Here is a 13,406-nt window from a genome sequence, read left to right as displayed (position 1 = left end):
AAATGATGACACAGAAAGAAAGGAAAAGATAGGGCAACCCAGAATTCCTTTTCCTTTCAGTCTTTCCTTAATCATTGGGAAGCTAAAAGTAGAGAGCATTGCTAGAATATATGCATATTAGGAAATGAAATAAGAAGCTGAGTTACTTTTGTGTATGAAACTGACTTAGTATTCTGGTAAGAATAAAATACATATGCATGTTCAAGCTGCAAAATACAAATTGTGTAGTTTCAATGATTCTGCATATGAGTTAAGTGCTCTTAACGCTTGCAATTAAAAGTGGCATTGGGCAACATAAAGATGAATGGTAAAATTCATGCTAATAACTTAAAATTTTAATTTTTCTTTACTTAGAATGACATTAAATAGCAAATAAAAAGTATTATGACAAGTTAAGAGAGAGACCATGGAAGAAAAGAAAGAGCTTTATATTTTCGTACTTTTAATGGCTCTTTTCCCCTACTTTTTGAACACTGTGCCCCACAAATTATATAGCAGGCCCTGCTTCTGAGTGTCAACCCCCCAGGCAGAGCAGACTCAGCTTTCTTACCACACTTCCAGCCATGTGATTTGGACTAACCGGCTGCACTCTGGGGGCACATCTCTCCATTCCCAGCCTGCTTCCATTTTATACCATATAAACACATATATACACACATGCACACACATACATGCCAATAGACAAGAGTGGATTTAAGGATACGATCCTTAATAAAGTCTAACCTGATTCATGTTCTGTTTCAGGGACCTCGAAAACTTCCGGCTCCTCAGGTAAGGAACCCCTGGTCTCCTCGGCTACCGCAGGGGCCTCAGACCCTTCGTGAAGTTCAGACTCCTCACCTTCGATCTCCTTGTCAGCCTCAGCTTCAGTTTCTTCTGCTTCTAGAAAAAATGAGAAGAAATAAATTATTTAGTTTAAGTCAGCAAATATTTAATTGGGAATGGCCCCTGGACCATGAGGCTTTATGAGAAAGATAGATACAGTCTCTACATATTGTATCTATTAAAATGCAGTAGTAAAGGATGATAGTAATATGCTCAGAGTGCTATGGGAGCACCGGCCTAAGGATTCATTCAAAACGGGGAAATGCATATAGCATTCCCAAATATTAAAACAGTAAAAGACAGGAAACAGCCCAAACGTCCATTTAAAAGGGAATGGCTATACCTGCACTGTCTGTTAGGTAGTCACGAGCCACATGTGGCTATTGAGCACTTGAAATGTGGCTAGTCCAAACTGATATGTGCTGTAAGTATAAAATACACAATGGACTTCAGAGACTTTGTATGAAAAATTGAATGTAAAAATATATCAATAATTTTTACATTGATTACATGTTAAAATAATAATTTGGATATAGTGTATTTAATAAAATATACAGTTGGCTCTCTGAACCTTCAGGTTCTGTATCTGTGGATTTGACCAACCACGAATTGAAAATATTTGAAAAAAATTTTTAGAAAGTTCCAAAAAGCAGAACTTGAATTTGCTGCATGCTGGCAACCATTTACATAGCATTTATATTTTATTAGTTATTATAAGTTATCTAGAGATGATTTAAAGTATATGGGATGATGCGTTTAGGTTATATGCACATACTATGCCATTTTATATATGGGACTTGAGCATTCATGGACTTTGGTATCCGTGGAGGTCCTGGGACCAATTCCTCATGGATACCGAGGGATGATTGTAATTAATTTCACTTGTTTCTTTTTTCTTTTAATGTGACTACTAGAAAATTTAAAATTATGTATGTGGCTTGCATTTTATTTTTACTGGGCAGCACTAGGCTAGACTATATATTTTCTTACAGCTAGTTACAAATAATAGAGTATGTTGATCAGTATGCTAAAATTTAAAAAACATAACTCCAAGTTTTACATAGTTGCTGATGACAGCTATAAGAAATAAATGCATAGAAGTCTTTGAGGAAGAAGATGGGGTAAATGGTGGTGTTAGAAAACCCATCTCTTCAATTCCCTTTCATATATTTTTTAAATTGACTGAAACAAGGTATTTTCTATGTAAAGATATGAAAAACTAAATGAGCTTGTTTTCTGGACTCTTGTGGGAATTATTCCCTCCCTTGCCCCCTGCCCAGTAAGTACCTTCCAAGAATCACATTCTAGTGGTATGAGATACCTCTGGCACCTGGATTTTTAATCTAAATTAGGGTGATTAAGCACAAAGAAAAAAGCATCCTGAAGTGTCCTTATATCTTGAAGTCTGACCAGGATTGCCAAGCATGTGGCTTCCAAGTATGTGAGTTGGAATGTGGTGAACCTTTTGTGTTATATGAAGGATTTATGGTGATACACATAAGGAGGAAGCATCATTTGCTGAATTCTACTAGGGTTAGAGATGAAGTTATATATACTCTACTCCAGAAACTCAAAATGTCTTTTAGCTGAGTATCTCTTATAGTAAAAAAAAAAACTTATCATATACCTGCAACACGCATATATTTGGTTATCTGTAAGTTGTGTTCTTATCCACAATAGGTACATTACAAAGTGTATATATAAAATGAATTTATATAATGATGCTGAAAAATGTAAAAAGTTTGAAAACTTTTTTCTAGAACCCTACTGGATAATCTGTGTTCCATGTGAGTCAGGAATGAACTGAAAAGTGTTCTAAGATCCTTGTACTGTTTGTGATTTTTGATTAAGTGTATGTTGTATTAGTTATCTATTGCTTCATGTGTATGTTATATTAGTTATCTATTGGTTCATAATAAATTACCCCCAAAATTAGTGGTTAAAATAAAATAATCACATATTGCCCTCGCAATTACTGGGGTCAGGAATTTGGGAGTGGCTTAGCTGGTGGTTCTGGCTCTGGATTTCTCATGAAGTCACAGTGAATATGTCAGTTAGAGCTGCAGAGGTCAATCCGAAGGCTTGACAGGGGCTGGCGGAGCCCCTTCCAAGGTGAACACTCAAAGCCAGAACCAAGGTCCTCCGGGAGCGGACAGAAGCACGGCCAGAAGTCCCGACCCACAGAATTGTGTGCAGAATAAAGATAGTGGTTGTTTTACAGTTTGGGGGCGGCTGGCTGCACAGCAATGGAACACTGAAACAGACTTTCTTCACTCTTTTGAGCTACGGGCGGCTTTGGCAGTCCGGTGAAACTTACGGATCCCTTCTTAGAATAATGCTTTCAATCTCAGAAAATAAAATACATAAGAAGCCAATTATACTGAATCAGTTATCAAGATATCAAAAAAATGTTTGTGGTATAGGAAACGTGTGCATCTTTGCAAATGCATTAAATAACAAGAACTAGCAACTGGTTGAATAACTACCGTAATTTTGGAATAGTGACACGCATAAACAAGACATCTGAAACTGGAATGGGATATGAAAATATCTTTGTTTCTATGGGTGACAAAGTCAAGGTACTGTTAATACTATTGTGGTTTGTAGCCCATATTAATTATTAGGTGAGGAAAATACTAAATTTCAGTTAAGGATTAGTAAAAAATAAAGTTATAATTATTTCCCCATTCAAATTCACAGACGTCTGAATTTTATCCCCAGGTTTAAAACTCCAGTCTTAAAAGAAATTTTTAGAGTAAGTTCTTCTATAATGGAGATGAAAGTTTAAGTATAAAGACAATGGGTATAGTAAGAGTTTAGCTGTTTTCTCAACTCCTACAGGATCCTTTTAATAGAAGTAATTCCAACAGCCATGTCACCTGTGACTAGCGCAACCCTTTTAAGACATGCTGCACATGCTGTCCTACTGTGTACCCCTCTTACAGGGTGGATGAGTAGGTATCTGTGTCAGGATTCCTTTTCCTATGAATCCAGTACTGCTGTGACCATATAATTTATTATCCAAATTGGAACACTATGAGAATGAGAGGGGGGTCAAACAAATACTTCAGGAGCCTGGGCATGAACCTGGACTCTCATGGGCAAATTGGGAAATATGGTCACCCTGTCTATAATTCACTGGAAATACTGCAGCTGTTGGCAGTCACAATACAAAATCAAATGGCATATTATTAATCATATAATCTTATGTTTGCCTTTTGCTTTCGCATTCATAGCTTCCAATAGCTTTTGATTTTCTTCTTCTATTCTCAATGTCTCTTCTTTGGCTTTTCTGAAATGAAAAGGTCCAAAATTTAGTTATCTTTGGAAATTCAGATATCTCACAATATTATAGAATTTAAGCCTTATAATGGTAAAACTAAAGAGTAGGTCATTTATAATATTCATTATACTTTTTACTTTATAATGTAAATGTTTAATTTACTCATACTGAGGCTAGTTAGTTTTCAGAAATTTGGGGTTTTTTTTTTTTTGGTAAGAAAAGTTGAAATATTGTATTTTAAAAACTTTGGCTATTAATTAGGAAACCTGGAAAAATTAAAAAAGGATTGTCTAACTCCAAGCTGGGATAATTTGTATCATTTTCCCTCTGATTAAATGAGAAGTGTTCACAACATAGAGTTAAATGAAAAAAGGTATAATATAAAACTATGTATAATACAAATTTACTTTTGTATTTAAAATGTATATAAATGATGATTAAAAGACAAGAATAAAATGAATCAAACTGTTAACAGTAATTATCTCTGGATGGTGGCATTCTGAGAGTTTTAAATTTTATTTCACATTTTTTGCGCTTTAAAAAATTTTCCATATGAATAAGTAGAAAATTTGTAAATTTACCTTTGTAACCAGAAAAATTATTTTCTGATTTATTTTCTTTTTAATATAGTAATGATGAAATTTAAAGAGACTTGGGATAGGGAAACAAATATCTGGAGGGAATCTGTTTTTCATTAGGGTTCAAGGACTAAACCTGCCTTAATGATGAAGACAGGTATAAGGAAAGTTAGTAAAATGATGGAGAAAGACAATATTTATTAAAAATTAAAACATGCATACCTTTGACCTAGAAATTCTGTATCTAGGAATTTAGCCCTCAAGTACTGGCATACTATTGCAAAAGAAGCATGTATAAGAATGTTGATTGCATCTTTAAAAATAATACCAAAAAAACTGTATCAAGTATTCACCAACAGGGGACCAGTTAAGTGGAGTAGAGCCCATTCATCTCAGCAGCCCACTCTGGGGCAGTCTTCTTCAGACCGTTCTATAGGTTGGTCATTCTCTCATATTCAGTGCTTTTTTGTGTGTTCTTTTTCCCCTTTCTTTGAAAATCTTTAATATATTCTCTTCAAAGATATTACCACACCTCTCCTCCCAACAAGTGTGTTTCTTGTTAATAGGGAGTGTTCTCTCACTGTATTCTAGATACAGTCTGTGATCCAGACTGAGGTCTTGGTGTAATTCGAGTTCTCTTTGTTCATGCCCCAGACTTCTGAGACTACTGAACATTGTTTCTGCATGCCTTCCCTACTTTGTTGTGTGTGAACTGGCAATCCTTCTACTTACTTAGTCAGGTAGGGCGCTCTTTTGTGAGACTTTCCTCTTCCAAAACCTGGGTACTGTATGCTGCTGCTAAGAATCTAAGACCTGACAAGAAGGAGGAAGAATTTTGCTGCCAGTTTCTAGCTACTTCTATATACTACTTGGATAGACAAAGACAAATGGTGATAACAGAAATTATTCTGCATTTGACTCACACATTTGGAAACTGATGTTGGAAAATCTAGAATCAGCATGTCTGTAGATATATGGCCAAAGATGTAATTCTAAATCCTGTTAATCTTATCTCTTTTCCAACCAAGTTGCAAGGCCTTCAAATGCATCTCTGACCATTTTTTTAAAAAAACTGTTTTAAATTTCATTTTCTGCAGTATATGAGAAAAAAGCAACATAGAGAAATGGAGAAAAGTCTGCTTCAACCTGGGCAAGTCCTTGCCATTAAGAAGTTTATAAAGACATAAAAATTTAGAATCAAAAGAAGTAAAAATTGATTATAGAGATAGCTCGGAAAATTCCATACGGTAAGAGGGAGGTGAAAGTTAAGAGTTGGGAGACAGTGGAGATGTCTTTTTCCTTTAAAAAAAAACCTATAGATTAAATGTATTTTAAATTATCTACTTAAAATGTAGCAAACCTTCAGCCTAGAAATCACATGAACTTCGTTTTACTGTTTTGTCGATAGCTTCATATGTTCTTAAATATTTGACTATTTCTCATACACTGGAAAAAAATGAGGTAATCCCTTAAATCCTAGCAAATTGTAGTTCCATTTGTAACAGAACTTTTAAAAGCTAAAAGTAAATGTAATAAGTTTGTAATTATTGTCTTAATACTTTTAGTCAATTTTACAAACAATTTTATTAACTAATCTAAATTATACTTTATGTATTTTTGTGTTAAGTTCATAAAGGAACGGCCAATTTAGGTGAACAATGAACATCAAATAACGAAATCCTCTGACACACAGTTATCAGTTATCCCCCGGCCCCTAACAAATACCCACCTCCCAGCTCCATAATTCCTAGAGTTTAAAGAGCTCTCCTAAGTCCCAGCACAAATTGCTAATATCTGAAGGGGAAAAGGAAATAACATTTGAGAAAGCTCCTATAGGTGCCATCATTAATAGTGGGAGGTTTAATGGGTTAATATAAAGAAATTTAGTTTTTGAATGTCTCAGGCTTTAACGCTTGGAGAAGTAGGAATCTCAGTGGACAAATTAAAAATTTTAGTGTCTAAAGAGCTTGTTTCAGCAAGGAAGAACAATTAGCACATTAAGTCACTCTTTCTTTTTATACTTTATTTTCCAGTCTGAAGAACTTGATAGTTAAAGTTTAGTCTTGACCCCAGCCATGAACAGATGGAAGTGTGTCCACATTTTGAAATGTTCTTCATTGCACCCAGATTAGAGAATAAGCTCTTGATGTTGAACCTGTCAATTATAAATAAGTAGTCTTGTTCTTTCCTTATGTAGAACTTAGGCTTTGGATTTTAGTCATACCACACAAGTGTATTTTCACTTTTTATTATATTATTTCTTTCATTTGTGGATTCTAGTTAGCAAAATTATAATATTTAAGTCACAGATAAACATGGTAGAAAAAAATATCTTCCCTGTGCTCATTTTTTTACAGTGTCTTTGGAAAGTAGATATTTGGTTTAGAATGTCTGATTTGGGGCTGTGAAAACAGCCACAACTCTGTACTTTAGAGATTATGGAAGTATTTGTGAAATTACTGTTTTTCTTAGAATTAGAACTGGATCTAGTTAGTAGGCCACCATTTTGATGCTAAAGACATTTCATAAATATAAATTGTAAGTACATATTTAATAGCTATAAGAGGTTAATTAACCCAGTTTATTGTGCCAGGCAGATTTTACCTTGCTGCTTCTTCCTCTTTTCTTTTCTTTAGTAGTTCATCCAATAACCTTTCTAAAATCTTAGAGTCAATTTCTTGTTTATTCTCTAAATACAGTCTATTAAATAAATATTTTCCTGAAATACAGATAAAGAGAACAATGTTAATTTTGAAGCTCTATAAAATATAGTGAGATATATTTTTGGAAATTAACAATGAAAAGATTATTTCTGTCTATATCCAAATATATTTTCCTTTAAGCATTTATTTAAATAGAGCCCAGATTCTTTAAGAGACCATCTTAAATCCTTTTTAAAAGGTGTATATGGGCATGTCATAAATAACTAAAACATAAAAAGAGGTAGTATAATATATTCTCCCCATGGAAATTCTCTTTTCAAATGTATTTCCTTAAGAGGCAAAATGACAGAATATTCTTCGCCCCCTCATCAAAGATTAGTTGACCGTATATGTGTGAGTTTACTTCTGGGCTCTCTGTTCTGTTCCAATGGACTATGTGTCTGTTTTTCTGGTGGTCTGGTGGTACCATACTGTTTTGATTACTATAGCTTTATACAAAGTGACAGAATAATTAAAATTTAGTTCTGCTATCTTTATGTACTTAGTATTTCCCATTTAAGGTGAAGAAGGACTAAAATATAGTTTTGCCCTCAGCCTCATATATTTTTCATTTACAAGTTACAATGCTGACTGGGATGGGGTGTTAGATTCTCAGCTCCAAAGAATAATTGTAAGGGCCTGCTGGAACATCAGGTGATCCCACACCATCTGTGGCCACCTACTCAGTGGATGGATGCCTCCTTCTGTGTACCTCTAGGTCATGAAGGGACCACTGGTGTGGTATTTGTACATAGGGAAGGTGGAGTGTTTTTCATTTTATATTTTAACTAAAAATATTATCAGCAATAAAAACTTCACTTTAAATTGACATGATAAATATTTACCAACCATTGTTTTCTGTGTCTGATAAACAGATGACTAAATCGGGTAGAATTCCTTTGTCGACTAAGACCATCCACAGTTCTTTCATAATAGGGTAGTTGTCCAGTATCCATCCTCCATATTTTGGGGCACCATAAAACCTATTCTTGTTTTCTTCAGCTACCTGTAAAAAACAGCAAACTGAAATTACCATCATATCTACCCAAGTAAAGGATGCTACCTTGATATATTATTTTTGTGGACCTTAATCAAGTATCCTTTGAGTTTTTCTGACTTTCAGAAGGAAATAAAAAGAGCCACTTAATATTAAAAGAGAAACTTAATTTTAAAGCAATAAAGCTATAAGTTTTAAAAGTTAAGAACAGGAAGCAAAAGCCTTTCTTAAATAAATATAACAATACATGCTTACTATATGTTATTCAGTATTACAGAATCCAAATCCTGATTCAGAAGGTCTAGGGTAAGGCCCAAGAGTCTGTATTTCTAACATGCTCTCAGGTGACAATGGTCCTTGGTCCACTCTTTGAGTAGCAAGGTCCTAGCCCAGTTTGCCTTTTTTAGTGACAATGCTCTTCACTTCCCTTTTGCTTTTCAGCCTTCAATGTGAAAGGCTTCTACCTGTCACCCAATAATAATAACTTCAACACAAGTATGGAAATTAGATGTGGATCTATGAATATACCAATTCTGAAGGTTTTAAACAAGTTTGTGGGCCATCAGGAAATCACAGAATATTAGAAGTCAAAGGGGAAGAAATCTCAAGAAGACTGGTGTAATCCTCTGGCCTATGCAGAATTTAAGATTACCTGCTTTTTGAATTTCCATCTGAATGAAGAGTATTTTGAAAAAAAGAATTTTAACACTTTGAAATGTTTCACATAAGAGAATTGGGGGAAAAAAAGCTATAATGAAGAAGTATAAGTGAAATAAGTTAGAGAAAGACATATACTACATGATCTCACTTATTTGTGGAATCTAGAAAAACCAAATTCATAGAAACAGAGAACAGATTGGTGATTGCCAGAGACAGGGCTGGAGGTGGGGAAATGGGTGAAGGTGGTCAAAAGGTACAAACATCCAGTTATAAGATAGATAAATCCTAGGCATGTAATGTACAGCATGGTGACTATAGTTAATAATATTGTAGTGTATATCTGAAAGTTGCTAAGAGAGTAGATCTTAAAAGTTTTCACCACACACAAACACACACACACACACAAATGTAACTATGTGAGGTGACCATGTTAACTAAACTTATTGTAGTAATCATTTTGCAATATATACATATATCAAATCATTATGTTGCACATTTTAAACTAATACAATCTTATATGTCAATTATATATCAATAAAACTGGAAAAATTATAAATGGTTAATAAAAAATTTTACTAAGTTTCAAAGATATGAAAATTAAAACAACATCAACATATAATTTATAGTTTCCCTATCTCATTCAATTTTTTTGAAAAAAATTTAATGGCTTCATAGTATTTAGTCAAATGAATAAACCCTAATTTGTTTAATCATCCTCTTAATGTTAAACATTTATATAACATAATTTTATTATAACATTGTGATGATATGATGGACATCTGCATATATAAATCTTTGTCTAAGTATATATTTCTTTAGGTTAGATTCCTATAAAAAGTGTTTTTAGGTCAAAAAGAATAAAGGAATGAACATTTTAAAGGCTTTTTATATACATTGTCATGTTGCTTCCATAATGCCTATAACAATTTTCACTCCTATGTGACTATATCATTACAGCCTCACTAGTATGGATTGTTATAAGTTTTAAAAAATCTTTGCCAATTTGACAGGTAAGAAATTGCCTCTCTTTTTTTCATATTTTTATTGACACTTGAACATTAAAATTTTTCAGTTAACCATTTGTATTTCTTCTTTGATGAAATAATCTGTTTACGTCTTTGTTTTTTACATTGGTATTATATTTTCCTTGATTTGTAAGAAACCTTTATAATGAGGAATTAATGTGTCATATTTATTATAAATACTTTCCCCAGTTTGATGTTTGCTTTAAAATTTTGATTTTCATGGTGTATTTTTTAAGGAAAGGGAATCATTGTTAAGTAGCATCTTCATTGAGATTTTGCTCTAAGAGTTCTTCCATGGCATTTGCGCCTAGAGTACTTGACCATTCTAAGATCATTTCAATATCACTACACTTTCTTCTAGGTAAAAACATGCCATTTTTACATTTAACAATTAATATGGAATTAATTTTGATATAAGCTGAGAATCTAAATTGTTTTTTTCCTACCAGTTAATTTTATCAACACTATTAAATAATTCTTCCTTTCCTTTTGGGTTGTGATGTAAACCTTAGTATACACTCAGTTTTTATCTATACTGAGGTCTGTATCTGTGCCTGCTCTGTGGTTCTGTTAGTTCTTGTATGATTATCAGGCTTATAAACCACTGTAACATCACATTTTACTAGTTTGTAGAGTAAGTCTCTCTCTGTTATACTTTGCCAGACTGTTCTTACCAAGTCTCAACTATTGGTTCTCCCAAATAAATTTTAGAGACATTTGTCAGTTTCCAAAATACATTGACATTTTTATTATAATTGCATCAAATCTATAAACTAATTTGAGAAAGATACCTTAATAAGATTTTGTCTTTACATATAAGAAATTAGTAATGACCTACTTTTTAAAAATAGGTTTCCTACTCAGAGATCATGGAAACTGATGACAGGTAGAACAGTGTCCTGCATTGGTCTCTGTTCTCTTGAAAAAGACAATCTGATATGAGCTTTGATGTTAAAATCTCACGTGATTTAAACTCCCCCACAATCCCAGACTCACAGTTTACCATCTATTGACACTACTCATATTCCTACATCAGAAGTGTTTTAGTAGTACTCCCTGTAGATTTGTATCCTCCAGAATAAACTCTGGAAAGAATGGAGCAAATTATCAGTGAAGGGCAAGGATGGGATGTTCACAGTGCTAAAGACATCCCTGACTTGGATGTCTCCTCCTTTGGGATGCTCTGTCTCACCTCCCAGGACGAGATAATAGCCTTGACCTTCGTGACATTCCTATACCTTGTACATATCTAGTTACCACTTAGCACATGATAGTTAATTATTGGATTCTATGTCAGCCTTCCCTACCTGACTGATAGCTCCTTAACGGAAAGAGCTATGTTTAATTCATCTTTGTGTCCCCAGGCTCTAGCACAGTAGGTACTCAGAATGTTTCTGAAGAAATAAATTGATGACAGAACAACCTGAAGAGATAGAGAAGTTGAAAGATCTCTTTGGGAAGCTCAGCGGGGAATAACAACTTGCCTTGGGTATAGCCTGGGGCTCAAGGATTTCACCCAGTGTGTTACAGAGTGGTTCTATACTCTCAGAGAACATTTTTTTTTCTTCTCATGATTTTAAATTACATCATTTTCAAATTACAGAGAAATACACAAGTTCATTGAACGACCAAAACTGATTTGTTCTCTTTAACTTTTGCTCTGAATGCTTACCCAAGCACTCTGTACAAAACAGATCCATATGGTCTTTACAAGCCTTCTGATTTGATATGGATAGGACATAGTACCTGAGGCTTTATTTTCCCCTTAGACTGGAAAATCTGTGGTGTGTCCATCCATATCCCCCATGAACTTGTTCAAGGTGGTTGGATGAAATTACTTAGCTAGGGAGCAAAATCTGTCTTGGTTTACAAATAACCGGCTCATAGATGAGAAAGTAACTTTGGTACTTGCTTCATATAAACTATCTTTTAACCAACTGGACTGAATTAAAGACAATAAAAGTTAATGAAGAATAAACGTCAAAGCTATGAAATTATATTACACATTTGTTGATAATTATTGAAAATTTATAAGCAACTGTTCACTGGGGTATATTACACATAACAATGTTGACTGTAAAATGCACATGAATTTGAAGGCTACAGATTTCAACACTGTCATACAGGATTCTAAAATAATTGTACATATACTAGGTTAACATTTTCTCAGTTACTGTGAAATCAATGATAAAAATAAAGGGCCTGGATTTCTTACCTCTTGGAGAACTTCGTCTAAGATTTCAGCAATTTTTTCATGTGGCTGTTCAAAGTTCATGTCCTTTGCCATTTTTACCGTCTCCTTTATTATGGAAAGAACTTCTGGATGATCTGCAGTTACCTCTTCTATCACATATTCTATTACATCTAAAGTTAAATAAATCAATAAATTAATGCCATTAATAATTTTAGTAAACAATGCTATTTGCAATAGAACATGATTGTAAATACCTAACCCAAGGAAGTACTCTTCGTGTTCCTGCAGCACATGCCAGAAAAAGGGAGAAATAGACTAGACAGGAAATAAGTCAGGAATCACAAAATAACAGAGCAGTGGCTTAAAGCCAGTGCATCAGAATGAAAGTGAATGAGGCATGAAAAAAGTCATGTCAGGCAGGAGTCAAAACTCAGGAAGCCAGGGAGAAGACGTAGGAACCAAAGGCTTCCAGGGGTCAAGCTAAAACTTGGGCATCTAGGGAATGAGTCAGAAAACAAAATAAATACTTCCAATTATAAGCATGAAACTAAATGGGACAATAAGAGGACAGGAGGTAGGCAAGTTGGAGGGGATGGAAGAAAGGGTGGCATAGGCTGGTTTTTGAAGCGTTAGACTTGATTCTTGTCTCATTGTGTGCTGAATGTTTCCTTACACAGCTGAGCTGGCTCACAGGCTGCAACATGATGTAAACATTCATCCACTCCTCTAATGGGACATGAGATTGGCAGCTCCACCTGACTCCTCTACCTCTGCCTTTCCAATAGTGCCTCCTGAGCTGCCCCAAGGCTCTATCCATCAGGGTCTCCTGCCAGAGCCCAAATGATCCTTGCCCAGAAAAACCCCAAAGGACCTTTGAAGAGCAGCTGCCTGCTGCCCTCCCTGTCGTGAAGTGAGAAGTCTGTCCTCAGGGATAGAGAGAGCCAGCAGTTTCTGGAGAGCCAGAGTGGAAGAGGCAAGAACCCAAGATCTTCTGATAGCCAGGGAAAGAGGACATGGGGAGGCAGAAATAGCCAGGCAAAGATACTAAATGTGCCAGAAGATGCTAGTGGTCTACCCAATATCTGGTCTCCTTTTCCTTAGTAACAGAACCCTGATTTTGTTAGGGTCAGCAATGTGCCTAG

The 13,406-nt window shown here is 34.6% G+C and overlaps 1 protein-coding gene across 2 annotated transcripts in view; it reads right to left on the bottom strand.

Moving 5' to 3' along the window:
• AK9 (adenylate kinase 9) overlaps positions 1-13,406 on the bottom strand; it is a 119,997-nt gene that overhangs the window by 58,124 nt on the left and 48,467 nt on the right. Inside the window, exons 16-20 of one of the 2 annotated variants that reach the window (XM_082404706.1) lie at positions 12,286-12,434; positions 8,238-8,394; positions 7,291-7,405; positions 4,041-4,117; positions 724-882 (exon numbers count right to left, since the gene is read on the bottom strand). In XM_082404706.1, the coding sequence (XP_082260832.1) occupies positions 724-882; positions 4,041-4,117; positions 7,291-7,405; positions 8,238-8,394; positions 12,286-12,434 (657 nt within the window). Of the gene's footprint in view, positions 1-723; positions 883-4,040; positions 4,118-7,290; positions 7,406-8,237; positions 8,395-12,285; positions 12,435-13,406 lie in introns of those variants that run through there. The other variant, XM_082404707.1, reaches the window with a different exon arrangement.

Source organism: Balaenoptera borealis (assembly GCF_965194805.1).
Source record: "Balaenoptera borealis genome assembly, chromosome: 9".
In the NCBI taxonomy this organism is placed as follows: domain Eukaryota; kingdom Metazoa; phylum Chordata; class Mammalia; order Artiodactyla; family Balaenopteridae; genus Balaenoptera; species Balaenoptera borealis.
This window is presented reverse-complemented; position numbering and strand designations above follow the sequence as displayed.